Source organism: Podarcis cretensis (genome assembly GCF_951804945.1).
Source record: "Podarcis cretensis genome assembly, chromosome: 5".
In the NCBI taxonomy this organism is placed as follows: domain Eukaryota; kingdom Metazoa; phylum Chordata; class Lepidosauria; order Squamata; family Lacertidae; genus Podarcis; species Podarcis cretensis.
In genome coordinates, this window is record NC_137174.1 from 67,053,814 (window position 1) to 67,075,202 (window position 21,389).

The 21,389-nt window shown below is 41.5% G+C and overlaps 1 protein-coding gene across 2 annotated transcripts in view; it reads right to left on the bottom strand.

Moving 5' to 3' along the window:
- LOC307216053 (glypican-5-like) overlaps positions 1-21,389 on the bottom strand; it is a 413,975-nt gene that overhangs the window by 156,827 nt on the left and 235,759 nt on the right. For both annotated transcript variants that reach the window (XM_079975883.1, XM_079975884.1), the window contains one exon: positions 20,548-20,668. In XM_079975883.1, the coding sequence (XP_079832009.1) occupies positions 20,548-20,668 (121 nt within the window). The remainder of the gene's footprint in view (positions 1-20,547; positions 20,669-21,389) is intronic.

Genomic DNA, 21,389 nt, shown 5'->3' on the forward strand with positions numbered 1-21,389 from the left:
TTTGTATTTTATTCTCACTAAAATATTCATTTTTACAAATACTTTCTCCTAATAAGGCATTTATTAAGGCACCCCTCAAAAGTGCAAGTAGATAAATAGGTACCGCTCCAGCGGGAAGGTAAACAGCATTTCCATGCTCTGCTTTGGTTTCACCAGAAGTGGCTTAGTCATGCTGGCCATATGACCCAGAAAAACTGTCTGCGGACAAACGCCGGCTCCCTCGGCCTGTAAAGTGAGATGAGCACCGCAATCCCAGAGTCGTCAGCGACTGGACTTAACTGTCAGGGGTCCTTTACCTTTAACTTTTTATCAGCTTAAAACAATAAGGAAGAACATAGTCCGCCAAAAGAGCATGCTTCTGTTTGGCACATATAGAGGCCAAAAATACATCATATTTAAATAGTACTACCTTCCTCAAGATCGAGGTTTTCAATAATGTCATTGACAGGGCCGGCTGAAGCCATTTTGCTGCCTGGGACAAAAGCCAGGATGGCGCCTCTTCTCCCAGTTCGACATAGGGAAGCCAACAAAGAAACTTTAACACTGGCAATGCATCCCCCACAACACCTGAGGACAGCAAGCTGGTTTAGAGAGTGTAGGTCAGAGGGACAGGCAGCTCAGTCTGCTTCATGCCCAACAGCATCTTACACCTGAGGTGGCTGTCTCATTCTGCCTAATAGTAAGGCCGTCCCCGATTCTTGACCTCCAAATACCATAGCACCAAATAGCTATCCAGGATTGCTTTTCTGTGTGTCTTTCTTTAAATGTGCACATCTCTAATCTTCAGTGTTTTGGTTATAGATGGCCTTACTTTAACTGAAGGGCGAGTGCCACCCTTTGCACAGAACACGTCAATCTTAAATGCCAGGCAAGCTTCCCTCGGCTATAATCAATCATAATGCTGTTGATTAAAAAGGTGCGTTGTTTCAGACCTCAGGCATGCACTACTGGGGTCAGTGTCATTGACTATAGTGGAAGCAGGATCAGTCCATCAGAGAAAATTAAACCATCCCAGGAATGATTATTACAAAGCTGATGTTGATTAAAGGAAACACCACAAAATCGCTTAGGTTTTGAATTTAAAATCATAACCTCTGGGGGAGTATATGAATGTCAAACAGATTATCCCGCAAGATGGGAATTTATGACAAATGTAATTCTCTCACTCAAAGTGTGCCCTCTTTGCAGGAGAAAAAATAATTCCAAGCCTTTTTGACTGTTAACAGAAAAGCTGCTCTGGAATCCAATGTGCTCCAGAGCAGGCCTCGAGTCATTTAAGCACTGTGGCAACATCCTAGAGAAAGCTAATTGGTATCTGCTGTTCATTGTTACTCCTCTGAAGAGGATTCTTGCTGTAGCACAGAAAGTGGGTTGATGCCCAACAGCATATCTACCTCATACTGCTGTTGTGCGGATTATAAAATTAATCACTGCAAAGTGCTTTGAACATGCAAAGCACTCTATAAATGGCAAGTTATAATCTTCTCCAACGAGAAAAAAGCCCAGGAGGTGAGAATTTTAAGCCTAGACAAAAATGTTGCAACTAATTAATGTTCCCAGACAAAGTTTATTGAGCACTGCATACTTTTGGCTAGACAGAAGATCAGTGTCCACCCCCTACCATCACAGCATTTGCTAAAATGAAATGTTTAAAGTCCTGACTTTCACTCCTTCAAGTGAGGCAAATGGATTTACTGCTGCCACCAAGAAAGTGGGCCTACGCAAATGTCTTGATCAAAAGCTCCATGGGACTCTGGAGTTACACGCCTCCTGGTACAAGCAACAGCTTCACGTCCCCTTCAGTGAAAGGAAGAAGAGAGAATACAATAGGAATGATCGTGTGCAGCTGTCCTCAACAATAAAATGAGGAACTCTGCTTTGTATGCATGACAGATTATGAGAGTTCCTGGAATTGAGCAATAATAGGATTTGGGGTTCGCTTGCTTTTGGTACAGTGCTATATAATCAGTGAACCAATTCAGGAAACTCCCCTTGGTGTTGCAATATGTAGACTGGCCTCCAACATTTCTCCATTTTCCTATTTTATGCCAACCTTTTCCTCCTGAACCCCAGGCCTACCTGGCATTCAGCATGTCAACTCCCCAGTCCAGGGTCAATTCACATGTCCAAAGTCCAAACCGAAGCACAGCACAGTCCTACAGAGTTCCTGGAGCATCCAGGCTGAGGTTCATCAACATGGGCACTTGAGCAGACACAGCACCTGTGTTCTGCTGCCCTTTTATACTTTGCATGCTGATTGCTGCATCTGGGCTTGACGAGGCAAGTGACCCTCACCTGTCCCAAGCTTTCTTCAGCTGAGGAATCACACCCTTCCTCCTAGAGATAGCAAGCCCCACCTGGCCAGCTAGGGAGCTGGGTTGTGGGCCCTAGCCTGCCTTAGCCTCCTGGAGCACCCTGCCCACAGTGTCAGGAGTTCAGCCTACACTCAAGTAGGACTCTGGCAGAGACACATGCCCGACTGGCATGTTCCCTCCCTCCTGGTCGATCGTTCGGGAGCTTCATAAGCTTTCTTCAGCCTGATCACAGCGACCGATGCCAACCGACATGCTGGGATCTCTTACAACTCTACCATTCTATGATGATGTGGGGCTTGGGGATCTCGTATTTTCTCCAGTAGGTCAAGCCTTTCCCATTGGTGTCATCTGTGACTCAGTGGAGGTGTTCATCCAAGCCCTGGCCATGCTAGACAAAATGTCCCATTCTCACTGTTTGCTTGACATGTACCACTTTCGATACATGCCATCTCTCCCATGGACAACAACCTGGCACTACTCTTGAAATTTTCATATCCCTTTGTTACTGTAAGTACTCATCACTCAAGAGAATTTATTCCCATAGATAATCAAGATCCTCAAGTTGATCCCCATTACACTTAAAATGAAAGATGTATATAAACTGCTTTGCCTGTCCCAGTACAATAATTATTTCCAAGCCTCAAAAGAGACATCTCTTTTGAAGGTTTGCAATAATATGAATGCTTCTTGTTTTTTCATTTACTGTATGCACCTGACTCATATTGTTACCTGGCCCACGTCCAGGAGCTGAAACAGAAGCAGAGGTGCCAAAGCACCAAAGAAGTGCTTGTTCTCACATGATAGCTATCATAACTTTGTAGATTCAAAAGAGAGAAAGCAATCAGATGCACACACCCCAAAGATGCTTGCTTGTTTTCCTAGAGTCATGGGAATTTACAAGCCCATTAATCACAGCTGAAGGCAGAAAAGAACTACAGGCTTCCCTCATTCTGCCATGGCTCACTTTCATTTGCCTGATTATAAGATTTTCCCCTCAATCTCTTTTATGACTTTCATTTTGTCTTTAGTCACAAGGACTCTAATTATAAGCAGACTTTAGCACCCCCCATCCACTAATTCATATATAGTTGTGGTGATAGTTTTAACGATTTTTGTGAAAACTATCACTTTCATGTTTTGAAGTGCATGTGTGTGTTGTGTACGCGCACCTGTAAATCCTGGGAGACCTGCTCTCTGCCTTGCAGACGTTTTCGCACCTGGCCTGGGAGAGTGGAGCCGTTACTTGACTCCAGCTACAAAAGCTGAGGCTGCGGAACCAACTTGGGGGTAGGGTGTTTCAGCTTTTTCATTGGGTGGGTGTTGTTGTTTTTTTGTGTCTTTGTTTTAGGTTTTGTTGTGATTTATATGCAAATTGTTCAGTTTGGATGTGCATTCTTTAATACTTTAGTGTTTACGACTACTTTTGTTATGTTGTAGTTATGTATTTTTTCATGTTTTCTGGTGTGCTCTGGTCCATGGGGTCATGAAGAGTCGGACATGACTAAAAACAACAACAACAACAACTGCCTTGAGCATGGTTTGAACAGTGGAAAGGCAGCATACAAATAAAATTATGTATGTATGTTTAGGTATAGCAGCTTCTGCAGTTTCTATATCTAATAAGTATGCATGGTTAAACTTTGTGGCATGGGTAACAAGGATAATCACATTTCTACAATTGTATATGGATGCCATTTGTACATGATTGCTGTCATGTACACTGAAAAGCTTTAGACAGAGGCAAGTGGTGTCCCCCCAACCATGCCAGCCCTTCCAAGCCACAGCCCTTGCCCATGATCTGAACACAGATTCTTCCTTTGCTCTATGTCCACTTCCTGCCACCTCCCCTATGTGAATGAAAGCAGACGGTGCCTTTTCACAAGTGTTCTGCCTGCTTCCAAAACCCATCTAACACTAGTAAGAAAGCATACCTAATATTTAAATTTACAGATGCCAGTCAGTTTACAGATGCCAGTAATCATATTTGCCCTTCCAAACGCTTTAGGGACAAAACCAAAGAATGAGAGAGGTGAAAAGGTAGGAAGCCAGTTCTAGCTAAGTGTTTGTTTTTTAAACATAATAATGTGTACACACAGTCAGAGCTGTGATTGCTGAATAAGGCATTAACTTCTGAAAAGAAAGGTTAAACCAATTCTCAAGGCAAGAAGTGGAGCAGAAAGCCGGAGGTGCAATCAAACCTTGAATATTATTTAAGTATATACCACATTTTTATCCTGGTCCTTCTTCAAGGAGCTCAGGGCTATGCATCAATTAATTTTGTTCTCATTGTGTTGTTATATAGCACCATAAGAACATAAGAGTGCTGCTGGATCCAAGCAAAGCACTGTTTTCACAGTGGCTAACCAGTTGCTTTTGGGAAACTCGCAAGCAGGACATGAGTGCAATAGCACCTGCCTGCTCATGAACCCCTGTGACTGATACTCAAGGCATACTGCTCCTTGTAGCACAGAACTAATATAGCACAGAGGTAATCACAACTAGCAGCCATGGAAAGCCTGGCCCGCCATGAATGGGTCTAATCTCAAGTTGAAACCAACCAAGTTGGTGGCCATCACTAATCTTGTGGCAGCAAATTCTATTGTTTGAGGTGTGTGAAAGCAGTGCTTCATTTTGGCAGTCCTGAATCTCCCAACCTGCTGAACTGGATAGCCATCATCGGTGTACGTGAGACACAAAGGCAGGATGAACCAACCCTTGCCTCCTAGAGGAAGGGAAGAAGTGAGAATATGAAGATAAAGGGGATAAACCATATGGGCTATGGATAAAAGGTGGGTTTTGAGGAGGGACTTGAAGGAAGGGGGAGAGGTGGCAATACATACATATTCATGGAGGCAGTTCCCCAATTAGGAGGCAGCAGAATGGTTAGAGTCATTTAAGGAAGCAGGATATCATTGGTCAGGTGAGGGTAATGGGGGAGTCACAGGTGGAGATAGAACAAGAATCAAAATATAGGGCACAACACCACCAAGAGATTGATTAGGCTGGAGACAGACTACCTGGGCTACCCCTGCTCCCTGATTTTCAATCAGCACAGAATTAAAGTCAGATATCCTCCAAAATGTTTGCTGTGGCAACTTCTTCTTTTTTAAGTCATGGGGTGGGGAAATAAAAGCACACATCCTTCTAAAGTAGTTTACAATTTGTAGGATGACTAAGTGGACAAGTACCCCTTCTACTCTGATTGGCACTGGTCTGTTATAGTAGCCATAGTCATGGGAAGAGGCACCTAATAAATGCTACAGCAGGACAAGAACAGCATAGAATAGAATCAAAGCTTTATCTGTGTCAGTGTACAGGCATCACAGTTCCTCCATAAATCCCCCAAACATTTAAATAATTCCAATTATAAACAAGCTGAGAGCTTCTTTGCTCTTATTGATCATCAATGGAGTCCTCATTTACCCCTTAAAAATGGTGCACACTAGCAAGACTACCCCCTTCACCTACAGCAGCTTTCTCCAACCTAGTCCCCTCTAGATGTTTTGTACTATAACAGCCTCAGCTGGCATTGGTTTGTGATGATTGTATTTATAGTCCCAAACACCAGAAGATGTGGAAAACTGCACCACACCAATGGCCGACAACTTTCAGAAGGATGTGAGTTCTCTCCATCTCCATTGCTAAAACCCACTTACCCACTGATTCTTTGAAAGTAGCAAACTAGAGTGTAGGTGTCTTTTCCCTGGCGACATAAGTGGAGAAACAATATCATAATATCATCCTAGTGATGTTTGACTGGTGCTAATGAGAATATATGCAGGATATATGCAGAACATTTACCATCTGGGAATGCCTAACAGATTCTTGCATGTCACCCACAGGAAGAAGGCAAAGGAATGGTATTTCATGCTGTATTGAATCAGGGAGGCTGGATTCTGCAATTCCTTCAGCCCCGCCCCCCAACCATTGCTGCATGGCAACCTAATGACAGATATGAAAATATCAAAGAGAGAGACTAAAAATTAGGAAGTGAAATACAAGTGAAGTTGAGCCCTACTCTGAAAACAGCTTTTGCAAATTTAATTTGGGTGATAAAAATCAATCTGATGTAACCTATCAGGGAGTATAACAGGTTGTTGCAGAAAAATCTTGTGGCCTTCTTTAATCCTGGGGCTTTCTAGTACTGTAATATTAATAGAGACTATGCACAGTTGTTAGCTGTGATGTTTTTAAATTGTTCCTGAAAGAACAACTGTCTTATGAGGTTGATAGAGGGGGCTCTAATGGGCTAAAATGCCTTTCATATATGAGGAATGATTAATTCTGAATGATCACATCCAAATAGACAATATGCAATAGACAGATGTCAACTCTGTGATTCAACCCTCAATTATACAATTTTACAGTTTATAATTTAATGATGTGTTCGGTAATAAAGTGAATAGTGCAAGATTAAATTAATGTTGAATGTGACATCTGATATAAATGACACTCCTGAGCTCTTAATTTATACTCACCAGAAACCCTGAATATCTGTAATTTGTAGCACAGCAAGGCTTATGGCATCATCTTCTAGAAACTAGTCAGTAAACAGGGGATGGTTCACAACTTCAGGGCTGGCAGATGGGCACATTCCATTAGTGCACCGTGTCTCCTTTCCCAGAAATTGATTCTTGGAGTGTTTCATATAAAGATGAAGCTACCATAAATCTTAATGTTTCGCACAATACATCTGATACAAATCCTGGCAGAGTCAAAATAAATAGCCCATCGGTAAAGAGAATTGGCCTTGACTGTGTTAGGCACAAAGTAGTTTGGTTATGCCTAGTAAGAAAATAAAAAATGAACCCAAGTTTGGTTTCATGGCATCCTTGTCCTGAAAGCAAACCTCTGCCAACATACTAGGGCACAGAAGGGTTTATATAAAGCCAGAGAGCAAGAGAGGGAGAAATACAGATATGCCAAGTTGATTCTGATATGCTTTGGATTATTTAATGTCCACCTCACTCTCCCTTTCAAGAGACATTGTTCCCAGGTGGACTCTTCTCAGCCAGACAGCCTACTGGGCCAAAGCTGATTAACTTCAGAAGTATAACTGCATCACTTATCTTCACTCAATTCTCTGGACCAATTTACAAGGTAAGAAACCCTGAGCTATTAAATTTTGGTATTTACTTTGGTTTGGTATTTACAGCTCTATTACAATAGCAGATATTAAAGGAGGATACACTGTGAGCCCTTTAGTTCATTATGTGAAATTTACAGCACCATATATTAATCAGTTTTATGGCTGGCTGATGAATTGCCTGATGCTGATGCCTTCATTCACACCCACAGTTTTCAGGCTAATATTTAATGCATCACACAGGGGATCAGCCTTGGTACCACTAAAATCTACAGTCCCAGGCTATCTGCAGTATTCTAGCTATATTTCTTGGGCTCCTTGACTCTTTGATAAAGTTACTATTCATGGAGCCCTAAAAGTATGACGCTGGATGGCTTTTCTTATTCTTCAAAGTTGCACTAGAGATTTCACATAAATGTTTTTGATCACTTCTCTTAGTTTAAAGCATACCCTCTGTTTTAAAGCAATATATACATTCACTATTATAGTTCCTGAATTTTTAAAATTAAGACTGTGCCATGAAATGAATGAGAAGTCTACAGAGCTAAATTAAGACCTGTCATATCTAAAAGTAACAAACTTTTAAGAATAAGCTGGATGCACTGGCTCTGTTCAAATAATACACAATTTAAATGGTCATACCTTATTATTATTATTATTATTAGCTATGTAGTACTTGGCTTTCCAATCCAGAGGTTATGGTAGCTGTGTTGTTGTTGTTGTTGTTGTTGTTGTTGTTGTTGTTGTTGTTGTTGTTGTTGTTGTTGTTGTTGTTATATACTGCCCTATACCTGAGGGTCTGTTTGGTAGTTTTTCAGTTTACTACACAATGGACAATTATTGTCAAATCCAAATACAGAAAAAAAACCCTTATAACTCCTAACAGATGTATTCTAACCAAAAATCAAGCCATATGAGAAGTAAACTATTTCACATTTTAAAACAAGCCATGAAAAGGGTTTTACAATAAAACACCAGTTACAACTATTTTATTATGCTATGCAAGATTTAAAAATGAAATTGAAATTAATATTTCATTGACCAAAATCCATTAATATTAGCATTCTTAGATGTTTGTGGAGTATTCTATTGCTTCAAAAATTGCTGGTTCAGTAGAAGGAAGACTTTTTAAAGTGTTCTCTTTTGTTAAGATTCAGTCCTCAGCACCATGGACAGAGATGCAGGTTTCATGTTTTCAAAGCCTTGAGGTACACTCAGAAGAAACTTTCAAAACCGCAGTCTGCCTTATACTCAGAAATTCAGACCACCAAGTCAAAGATTTGGCAACCACCCATCCTGCAACCACACAAAACAACTGAGATCCTCTTCCGTTCTTCTAAGCCACTTCAGACTATAAATTGGCATCACTCTCTAGAACAGAGTGAGTGTGTGCCTGACCCCCATGTGATCTCCATATGTAAAATCACACATATGTACACTTCAGTCACAAAGTCAACACCCACCCCCCACAAGTATGCAGGAATCATCCATACTGGATATTTCATAGATAAGCCATCTTTGGATATGCCATTTCATTCTGCTCCATGGAGAAGATGAAGGAGACAATCTTTTATTATTCCAATTTATTATTCCCCTCACTAAAATTTAATAATTTCCTCCTCTCCCCCCAAATAACAACAGAAAATGACCCTCATTTCCATGTTCTGTGAATGGGGCTGTGCACGGGATACTTTCAACTTGGCTTTCGTGATGACTCTTATTTAAGCACTCTCCATGCACTCTGCTAGCTCTGACCTTGCTAGCTTAACATTTGACCTTGCTGCTTTCACTTTGTTGCGCCTAAGTCCTCAACCCTTCCATGTCTTTTGCTTGGGAAAGCAGGGCTGGGTGGGGGGGGCAGGGTTTGCTAGCAGCAGAAGCAGGGTTTGCAGGAACACCATTAGGCATCAAGCCCAGCTTGAAGGGATCTGGATCCTAATCTAATTGGGACCACGCTTTTTGAACAAGGTTGAACTTTAACCATCATTTACTCCAAACTCTTGCACCGTCACTGCAAAAACATAGCAAGCAGCCTTATATTGAGTCATACCATTGATCCATCTAGCTCAGGACTGTCTACACTGCCAATCAGTGACATTCCAGGTTTTCGGACAGAAGTCTTTCCCAGCCGCACCTGGAGATGCCAAGGATTGAATGTGGGCCCTTCTGCAGGCAAGCAGATGCTCTACCATTGAGAAGAAGAAGAAGAGTTTGGATCTGATATCCCGCTTTATCATTACCTGAAGGAGTCTCAAAGCGGCTAACAATCTCCTTTCCCTTCCTCCCCTACAACAAACACCCTGTGAGGTGAGTGAGGCTGAGAGACTTCAAAGAAGTGTGACTAGCCCAAGGTCATCCAGTAGCTGCATGTGGAGGAGTGGGGAATCAAACCTGGTTCCCCAGATTACCAGTCTATCGCTCTTAACTACTACACCACACTGGCTCTCCATTGAGCCAATGAAGCTACGGTAGGATTGCAGTGGGAGGGCTTGGTGGGGCTGAGAGCAGCAAGTGGGAACTGTACACGGAAAAGCTAAAGTGGTCCATATCCCAAACTGATGAAGCGACATTTCCCCTCTTATTGTTTTCCCCATATTCAGGTGGACTATAAATTTGGGAGGCAGAAGGCAGGACTGTTTTATCTGAATTCAGATGCATTCAATAGAGTGTGCAAATTTGCTAGTCTGTGAGCTGCTCAAATGATACCAAAAGCACACGTGACACAACTTGATAAGCATCATAACGTGGTGTCCGCGGAAGGTGATATTTTGCAATAATAAAGAGATTTGGTCCCCTGTTCGTAATTACCATACCTTCAAAAAGAGGCTCAAGCCCCACAGAGGAGCAAACTACATGTTTAGGACTTCATCCATGAACAATTCCACCATCAAGGCCAAATTCTGCCACTTACCATTTATCATTCGCTTTGATTAGGTTATCTTTCTCAAATGTCACATCAAATACAGCGTTACTGCAGTGAAGCACAAATCATGCTTTTCTATATTATCCAATTATTACCTTGCTTGTCTGCCAGATCACTCCCATAAATATGCCTTTTTGACAAATTCCACTGAGGAACGTTTCACATATAAAAGACCAAACAAATTAGGGTAACAGAATACCAAAATGATATTGAATACACTCTCACATAGCAGAATGCTTCAGATTCATGGAAATGTCTTGGTAATATTAAATTGTTATAAAACAAAAGGCCAACGATATTTCTGGATACGCAGGATCCATCAGCCGCCGCCTCCATCAACTGTGCACAACAGAGTCTATTTTGCATCCCCCACAGTCTTTATCATCCAGGAGGACAGGAGAAGCACAGGACTTGAGGCAGGTTAAATAAACTGTTATGTGACCCGCATGGCATACCTCGCCTATTCCTGCTAAGCATGGTGCATACTAATCTAATTTAACTGATTTTTATAGAAGATGGTGTTTATTTATAAAAGTATTTATACACTGCCCTCCCACAAAACATCAGGTGCATATATATATATATATATATATATATATATATATATGCATACACACACACACACACACACACACACACACACTGGTACCTCGGGTTACATGCGCTTCAGGTTACATATGCTTCAGGTTACAGACTCCACTAACCCAGAAATATTACCTCAGGTTAAGAACTTTGCTTCAGGATGAGAACAGAAATCGTGCTCCGGAAGCATGGTGGCAGCAGCAGGAGGCCCCATTAGCTAAAGTGGTGCTTCAGGTTAAGAACAGTTTCAGGTTAAGAACAGACCTCCGGAACGAATTAAGTTCTTAACCTGAGGTACCACTGTATATGCATGCAGATCATTAAAATGGTTGGATGCTCAAGAAAAAAATTTAAACAGCTGCATAGGCATGTCGGCATAAAAGAAAGGTATTCAAGTGCCACATGAAAGTCATGAGTGATGATCCTCGAAGAATCTCTGCTACAAGAGTGCTCCACAGCCTAGCACTGGCAACACTGAATGCCCAACCTCTGACTGAGGCCAGCCTCTGTTGCTTTTAAAAATCCAATTTGTTTCCAGCTCTAATTCAAGGTGCTCAACATTAGTGTTTATAGCCCCAGACAACTTGGCCCATCCCTGCCAGGTAGGATTAGTATGGAGTCCCCTTTTTTGTCTTCTCTTTTTTAACATGATGGTGTATGTGCTGCAAGGTGAACTGATGACCAAGGCTGCAAGGTCTGGAATTATTCTAAGGAAATGGAGATGGTGAGCGACTGCAGCCTGGCCAGCATTTCACAGCATACCCACACTGAGTGAGAAGAAAAGGTGAGTGCTGACGTCATTGCGATTGGCACCTGCCCTCCTGGGCTCCGGCATTTGCCTGACCGTGATGGATATAAACGCTGGACCAGTTCAGAACTTATTTATATAATCCACATTTTCAATCTTTCATCGGGGACATCAGCTAGAGCCATTTCTATGTAATGAAATCCTATTTTAACCTTGGCTAAAATTGGGGAGGGTGGCAGCAGAAAGTAAACAAGACTTTAAAAAGCAAGCATAGCTACTTTAAGATGCAGTTTTGGGTATCACCAACTACAAACGGGGAAAATTCCAAGCAAGAGCAAACTATATCACCAGCCATGCCCACAGCAGGTGTTGATGCTACCAGGAAAGTGGGAATACCTGCATATTAATTTGGGGGCCTGGATGAGCTCCTGCAGTGTTCTGTAACCTGGCAGATGAAGCTGATGTATGTGACTTCAGGATTCCCAGGGTAAAATACACCTGCATTTTCCAGGAGCACTTTCTCAAGAGTTGCTTTCGCTGCTGCAATTGACATAGCAGCTTCTCCACCTCCGTGTTTCAGACCACATGCAAGTAGGATTCCCTGGGTCTCTGGACATCTCACTTTCCCTACACACGGCTTCCTTGTTATTAACCATTATGTGCTCCTTTGCACTAGATACAGATATCAAAGTACTTTTGCTTGAAAAACAAGCTGATTGTAGATTGAATATGTTGTTGCAGTTAGTATGCAGAAATATATGCTTTTAAAATACTTTTGTCTCGATTCTGGATTAGCAATGAGCTGAAATGGGGAGCATTTTCCACAAGCACTTCCAGCAACAGCTAAAAAATGGCCCTCCTTTCTTCAGGAATGTGGAAAGGGGCAAAAGTGTGTGTGCTGGTTTAGAGTGAGGGCAATGCTCTGTAAGCAGCATTGATCTCACTTTCAGTTGGCTGTTCTTCCCCTGACTGGCATTTTCACGCAGCAAACCTGATTGGCTATCTTTCTTATATTGGCTGAGATCATTCTAGGAAGGAGAGGAAGCCCCCAAATAAAAGACACTGTTTGCGGAGAAGGGAAGCTGGGTGAAAACAGTCGAGAAGGTACATTTAGTAGTGTAAATGTTTAGAGCAGCCTTTCTCAACCTGTGGGTCCCCAGATGTTGTTAAACTACAACTCCCATCACCCCTAGCTAGCAAGGCCAGAGCTCAGGGATGATGGGAGTTGTAGTCCAACAACATCTGGAGACCCACAGGTTGAGAACTGCTGGTTTAGAGGAACGCCAGAACTAAAACAGGTCAATATTTAAGATCTGAAATGCTGATTCTGCCTGACCTACTTAGGATGCATTCAAAGGGTTAGAGTAACCAAGATATCCACCCTCTGTTTTCCTTAAAGATGAGCCGTCCTTTCTTAAGGAAGTATGCAAAACTCATCCTTGACTGACTCTCTCTCTCTCTCTCTCTCTCTCTCTCTCTCTCTCTCTCCATGGTCAGGTTTTTCAAACATAATCTAAAGATGAAGCAAGGAGCTTTGATGGAAGGAATCTGATCAATTATTCCTCTGATGCCTGCTCTTCTGACCTTTTTTTTCTCCTTTAGAGACTGTGCTATAAAAGCCAGGGAGCTTGTCTGACCTTTCTTTGCACTTACATCATAGTCATTCCCCCCTAAAAAGAATACATGATTTATTACATGCATATAAATGGCATCTCACTGCTTCACAGCTTCCAGTATCTTTGTACAATGCAATTACAGTTAGCATAATTCTTCAAGAATAGCTGAATGGACAAAGCATGATGACCAATTTTATTTGAAACAGTCACAAAAGCGATAGGGCTGAATATAGCTAAATATTTGGCTATCCTGACATGGTCCACAAAAATCATCTGGCTAACAAAGGAGGGCCATATTTCCAAAGCTGAACCACTGGGCATGAAAGTGAGCAACTACAGAGGCTTGTATATAGCTCTGTTTGATAGGTAATGCCCACTGCCTGATTGGATGGTTAGGGTTACCCTGGTTTGGTAAGGACCTATTACATCCCTGCTATGTCAGGCTTCTGCCCAGACAATGGTTCTGTGCGTTGTTGTCAACCTGTCTGAAGTCCTGGACTGTATCAGCTTTTTGCAACCTGGTGCCCTGCAGATGTTTTGAACTTCAGCTCCCATCATTCTTGACCAGTTGCCATGCTGGGTGGAGCTGATGGGAGTTGGAGTCCAAAAACATTTGAATAGCCACAGGTTCCCCATCCCTGGGCAATACAGAATGACCTTCATGACCTTCAGCTTTATTTCTGTACCTTATGTAGGGGTTTTGTTCTTGGCCCCAGCACGCATTGATGGAGCATGTATAAGCACCCTGCCCCATTTATTTTGCCCCACCCCCATTATGCACTCCAAAAGGATCTGCGTATCGGGGATCACACATCAATTGGACGCATCTAAAATGCTCACTGCCTGTATATGCATGTGTGTGTTTGTGTGTGTGGAGAGAGAGAGAGAGAGAGAGAGAGAGAGAGAGAGAGAGACTTCTAATGGAAAACAATAGCACTCTTTTTCCAATTTGGCTCATGTTGTTACTATGACTCAATATATGATTCTGATTTATTAAGATTAATTTTCCCTAATGAAAACAAAACAAAACATATATAATGGCCCATCTGGGTAAATAATTCTTGAAAGTGCTTGGAAGAGAAATGGCACCTGCATATCCAGAGACACAGCAAATGAATCACAACCAGGCCTTTTAGGGTTATATATGTGCCAGCACGAAAAAATAAGAGACGTACAATTTACATAGTGATTCAGAACTTTTGTTTCAGAATGTTACATTTGTGTTTAATTATTTTACATGATCTATGTCTTTGGCAGAAACCCTCCTGCTGTTTTTAACAGCACATTAGTAATCCTTAGTTTAATTATATCTGAAGTTACTATATTTTCCTAAAAACCAAACGGAACATCTGTAATTCTCAGGTACATAAAATTCCACTGATTGCTCTAGAAGGTGTAGACATTAAATACATTTTAGACCAGCTGTTAAATTTAGAGTCTAAAGAGCTTTTAGATAATGCATCCATGGAAAAGAAACATGCATGTGTGTCTATAGATTTGTTTCCCTGTTGATGACAAATCTGTCTGGTATTGCAAAATATTATAAGATATACATCTTTATCCAGAATTTCCCAAGTGGTTAGGTGACCCTTTGTGGGATGTTGCAGTTTGGCAGGGAGCAAGCCAAGAAATAATAAATGAACTGAGAGTGGCAGCTTTACCCCACCTGATGGTTGGACCAAGCCTGTCATAGCTCTTCCATTTACCCAACATGTCCCTGGGGAAAAACACACTCCAATGGGGCAATAACAAAGGGAGGCACACCAGTTTTGTTTGACAAGGAAAAAGCAAGTGCAAACACTGGTCCGCCAGTGTGGTGTAGTGGTTAAGAGCGGTAGTCTCGCAATCTGGGGAACCAGGTTCGCATCTCCGCTCCTCCACATGCAGCTGCTGGGTGACCTTGGGCCAGTCACACTTCTTTGAAGTCTCTCAGCCCCACTCACCTCACAGAGTGTTTGTTGTGGGGGAGGAAGGGAAAGGAGAATGTTAGCCGCTTTGAGACTCCTTAAAGGGAGTGAAAGGCGGGATATCAAATCCAAACAACTCCTCCTCCTCTTCTTCTTCTTCTTCTTCTTCTTCTTCTTCTTCTTCTTCTTCTTCTTCTGTCTTGTTCCTGTGTACCCAACAGGTCTTGGGGCATTCTGGAGTCTCTGCCCTAGATTCTCTCCTCCATGGGGATCTACCAGTAGGGTTGTTCAGCCTCGCTCCAATTCATGTACATTTTGGTCCCCGTGAGCCAATTGATGGATGGCTGCTCCTTATCTTCATCCATGGGAATAAAAATCTCAGCTACATAACAGCCCTGATTTCTTTATCGTTTTTATGATGCACAATATATATGTGCAGATTCAGAGAGATGTGATTCATTTTGTAATAATGCTTCTAAATACACGTCACATACTTGCATACAAATCAAATGACTTCATTCCTGTACTGGCAATAATCCCCCTGGTTACAATTAGTGCTAAAATGTTCATGGGGAACCTTCCTAGAAGGCAGACACACAAATTATTTCCCATTTCATAGTAATTAACATAGAGATTGAAGACGAGATGACTTTAAACTACATAGCTTCAATTCTCTAAGAAATAGTGGGGGCTTATAGTAAAAGGAAAATGTGATAAATTATAGGTGTGGGACCATATTGTAGAAGGGGCAGGTTAAAGGCTTCAGGGTCTGTGATCTCCGGGGGATGGATGGACCAGAAAAGCAAAGTGTAGCTATTCATGATTTCTTGAGCTTTCTATATAAATGCAGGATCAGACCCCTAACTCCACCTGCTCTTTCCTGGCAGCACAACCACAATTTCCCAGTTGGTGCATCCCTATAGCCCTCTTCCCCAAGGCTTCAGAGCTTGAGGAGTGGAAGATCCAGGTCTTGTGATACCCTGGGGCCACTCCCAATGGCCAGGTCCTCCCAAATCCTAGTCCAATAGAGTTGGGAAAACCAGATAGGCACTTCTTAGGAGTCCCTCTGCCTCCCAATAGATAGGGGGAGAAGGTCCTGTAGAAGTGCCAAGAGGTGTTCTCTGCTCCTCTGTCTCCAGGAAGCCCCTTTCCACACCTCTCATGTTTATGCTTCTGAACCCTTCATTAGGCCTTGGGCTGGTGGTAGCAGCTGCTCCCTGCCTTGCTTCTTCCTGTACTGACTGAGCAGCAGCAGTCTTGGCTCCTGGATAGGTGAACTGGGGCCGCCTTGAAAGGAAAGTCACAGCAAAAGCTGTTCTACTCAAGACAGTGCACGGCAAATCCTCACAACAGTCAGATTATCCAGATAAACAACATCTAGTTGTACAGAATAAAGCTTTAGTTTTAGCTTCTTGCTACAAACTGATGATGTGTATACAACTAATTTTGTTTCTGTTTTTGATAGATTTTCTCACTGTCTTTAAGGAGCAGTATTTTGAACTTAAGTCCAACAGGACAACTTCCTATGGCAGGGAGGGAGGACCTGGGACCTTTGGTGTGTTCTTAGACTCCAGCTCTTATCATCCCTGACTGCTGGTCTTGCCATCTTAGGCTGATGGGAGGGGGACTCCAACAACATCTGGACACTCACAGGTTCCTATCCCTGACTTTGGACTTATCTTCACACTAGGGATGAAATGATCAGTCTATTTCTGCTGTGTTGATTTCACACATGTCACTCTATCCTACTTCCACACTAATCTGCCTTTTAAAAAATCTGCATGAAAATTCATATTCAAATAGGCATTTTAATGCATTTTCTCACAAACAGGATCTATAAATTAATTTTCTTCCAAAAAAAGTACAGTGAAGTAAACATTTCTCAATATATTGTGAAACAATGCATTTTCGCCTTTTTTTTTTAATAGTTGAGAACAGCACTGTAATATGTAGAAAACTGCAAAATCTGAATAATATTGACATTTTGGCCCACACATTAGTTTGATAGGGAGGGATCAGGTGACTTCACATTGGAATTTGCCATGTTCAAATTCTTCAAGCATCCTTCCTCCACATGCAAGTTCTCCCATATTTTAAATCTTAGTAAAATGAACCCCAGGCTGCCTAGCTAGGGAGTGCAATGGTGGTCTAGGACATAGCTGTCAACTTTTCCTTTTTCTCGTGAGAAATCCTATTCAGAATAAGGGAATTTCCCTTAAAAAAAGGGAACGTTGACAGCTATGGTCTAGGAACACATGACTATCTTAGAAGGCACAACTGAAAGTGAGAGTGGCTGTGTTATTTATTCTAAATTAAAATAAACTGGCTCAGAATATACACACACAGCTTGGCGTGATTTCTCCAGTATAGTTTATACATCATTCTTAAGGAAGCAAAATACAATAAAATGAGATGCAGGGAAACCCAAATGTAAGCTTGGTATCTGAAGATTCCTTAAATGAGTCACTTCAGTTTGAAGCAGCACATGATCATAACAAGAACCAAAGTGATCTCAGGACTGATGGCACTGAAGCCTGCAGGGCATGTTAGCAGAGAGACTGCCTACAGATCTAATTAAAATGCACCCAGGAATAAAGTAAGAGGAGGAATCTTTTCTGCCTAATTGGTAAGAGAGGAACTTACTCTGCTAAACTGCTGATGTAATTGGAAATGCCACATACTGGTTTAGCTGGACACAGTGATCAATCAGACATTATTCTTTGCAGTGGCCGTGGAAATGGCTGTGTCACTTGTGGGGGTTAACGAAAGCACAATCCTGAATGCAAACTTCTTCAAGCCATGAAACAAAGGCAACTGCTTTGCGCGTGGCAAAGCACACTTCTGACAGGGACTGGCACGAACTTGACTTATTTACTTTGCACTGCTTTCATATAGCCTTGTTTTAGTGGTCTGTAGTGGCCCATGCCCTGCAGAAGTAATTGTTCCTCAAGGGCTCCTCCACTGTTCTTGGATAAGTGATTCTTGAAGGTGATGAGGTGATTTAGGTATGAAAACCTCTGGTCAAATTAAATCCTTAAATATAGGGTCCCCAACTATGCCATCTTACTGTAAATAAAAAACCAGGTTCAATTTCACGGGCTGTTCTAGAGAAAGAGAGCAGGTGGTATGGGTGATTCCTGAATTCAGTACCTAGAGGTAACAATGGGCTGGATGAAGGCCAATAAAATGCAGCTTAATCCAGACAAGACAGAAGTGCTTCAACTTTAGGAGAGCAGCCAATCTATTTTGAATAGGGTTTCCTTGAAGAAAGGTTCAGAGCCTAGGAGCACTCCAGGGTCCAAATAGCAGCTAAGGATCCCCCTACTTGAATACATAGTAATTCTATCAGCCAATAAATAGCATTGCAACTTTGCTTTCATAATGCTAATGTTGATAACAAAAAAAATGTATAGTGCTTTCACGTGTTCCAAGTGCTTCACATGGATTTTCTAATTATAGCCCTGTAAAGTTAAGTCAGTATTATCTCTCATTTTGCAGATGGGGGTGGGGACTGAGGCAGAGAGACAGAGAAAGCAGCTCACTTTAATCCAGCTAGCGAGTTCATGGCAGAAGTGAGATTTGAACCACAGACTTCAGGGTTTGTTCCTGAATCTCTTAGCATGCTATGCTACACCAATGCCACATTCAACCGTTAACCACAAGAAAGGGGAATATATTGTTCTTCCAAAACTGTTGAACTATCTTCAAAAACTGGGGGTATATGCCAGTATATGTCAAGTGTTTAATGGGGCTTCCTTCCCAGGTAAATGTGTATAAGGGTTGCAGCCATAATCATCTTCTGAGTGTTAGCTTTTTATTCATAAATTAATCGAACCTTAGATAAACACCCTAAGAAAACGGCAACACATGTTTGATGTTATGCTGAAAGCGTTAAAGAGAAATTTAACAACTTCTTTGATGCTTTGATCTCTGAAGAAATCTCACTAAAATTATGATCAAAGTAATTTATATTACTTAACAACAAATCATCTTAAGGCAATAATAAGCATTCTGTTTAATCCACGCAGTCAATTACCCACTACAAATCTCCATCTGTTGGGGGGAAGGACTTCACTTAAGGATCATTTTCTCTTAAAGGTCAACAGAAAGTCACAGAAAGAATCTCCCCTACAAGGAGGTAACAAGTATTGGCGGCCATGATATATTGCTCAGGATGACATGTCATTTGTGGAATTTTTTTGTTTTGCGAAGAGAAGGTGCAGTTCTTAGTATACTAGTGCTGAAGAGACGAAATCCAAAGAGTTACACAAGGGTCACTCAGTGGCTTGGACCCAATGGGATGTCTGACGTATTCCCACTTGTATGACACGTCCCTATGTCATACTACAAGCAATCTTGGAAACTCCACTCATTTTTTGCTTTTTTTAAAAAAAAGGTTTACTGTGCATTGTGAGGTGGTTGTTGGTGCTTATCCCACACTCCCCTGGCCATACAAAATTAATCATGTTGTTCTTTGTCATCACGAAGAACTCCTAGATGACCCTGTCTTACATCTCACAACTGGAAGAAAAAGTAGCTAATTTGAGCCATGGTTTTGCATGATATACACTATTCCTTTCCACACTAATCAGCGCAATCAATATTACAGCCAGTAGCAGTTGTCACAAGTTATACCTATTCTCTAATGGTGAATGATTAGGGAGGAGATGCTACTCTGTCATTACAAACTCTGCAGATGCCATTATCCACGTCTCCTCAAATTGGACAAGAAAATATGCTTACATTAAATGAAAATCGATTGCTGTTAAATGTGGTAGGTAGCACTGGCTAATTTGGATTGACACCATCTATGCGACTTGCAAAGCAGTGGGTTGAAGGAAGAGTATTATGTAGCCATAATATATTCAGCACTGACTAGCTGAAGTTCTGTGTAGACAGCCATGCATAACCCACAGAGCTCAAGTGAATTACTTAAGCAGGTGCCCATTCATCATGTTTTTGGCATACCTACTGGCAGACCATCTTTTTCTTCTGGATTGGGAAAATTAAGAATCACTTTCAGCAAAACTTTACTGGCTACTTGTAGTGCCACAGGTTCCAATGTGGTACCCGCTGTAGTTCATGCAAGGTATTTCAGGTTGTTGTTTTTTAAGGCAATGAGCCTTTATAAACTTAGTGCAATTTTATAGAAACCTACTCAGAAGATAGATGCAAAACTACTGGAATTATGGGTCATAAGCAACTGTGGGAATTTGCCATGGCTGGATGCAGCCTTGCCTGGTCAGCTGACATACACCAGGACATATTTAATTCTTTGCAGAATCCTGGTTTGTCAATATGTACATACTACAGATTTGAGTTTGAATTCCATATTTCCTTTTAGGTTGAATGTGAAACTTGAGTACTTACCTGATTAAATTGTTGCAGTTTAGCAATTAAGTTGCTGACGTGTGGGTCCATTCCTCTGACTTTCAATTCTGGGTTATTAATTTGTGCCTTCATCCCATTGGTAACCACTCTGCTTGTATAACTGCAATAGAAAAGGAAAGGAAGGCTTAACATTCAGGTAAACGTCCTTTACTTTTTAGATTCAGTAAACACTTTGGAAGAGTCTACCAAGCTAAATACATATAACTCCAGGGGAGTCATGACTAATATCCTGATTTTGTGTGTGTGTGAACAACAGACTTAAGAATGAGCAGCACAGTTTCCGTAATCAGGTATGCAGCACCCTGAACCTGCATTTATCTAAAGACACCTCCCCTGCAAAAACAAAACACCAACAACCCAGAATATACAGTAGGATAATGCTTTTATTACAACTAAAAAGAGCAAGAAAGCTTTTTAGTTCTTCAGAATCTTGTCAGACTGAAGATTTCTGAAGAACTTGAAAATTTGCCCACCATTTTGCTACTTTTTGATTGATCCTAATAAAGCTACTGCCCTACTTTTTTATTTGGATTTTTTTATATAGAGCTGAATACTGGGATACTCAGTATAGGCAAAAGGAGGTACTTCTTCACCTAGTGCATTGTTAAACTTGCACTGCAACTTGGATGGCTTTGAACGTAGGCTAAAGAAGTTCATTGAGACTAAAGCTATCAATGGCTACTGGTCATGATGGCTGTGTACAACCTCCAGTAATGTCAAAAACAAAGCAGAAAATTGCATGATTATTTACATATTATTGACCAAAAAATCAGCAATAGTAATTACTGCTCATATGCACTTGTGTGAGTTTCATTCTTGAC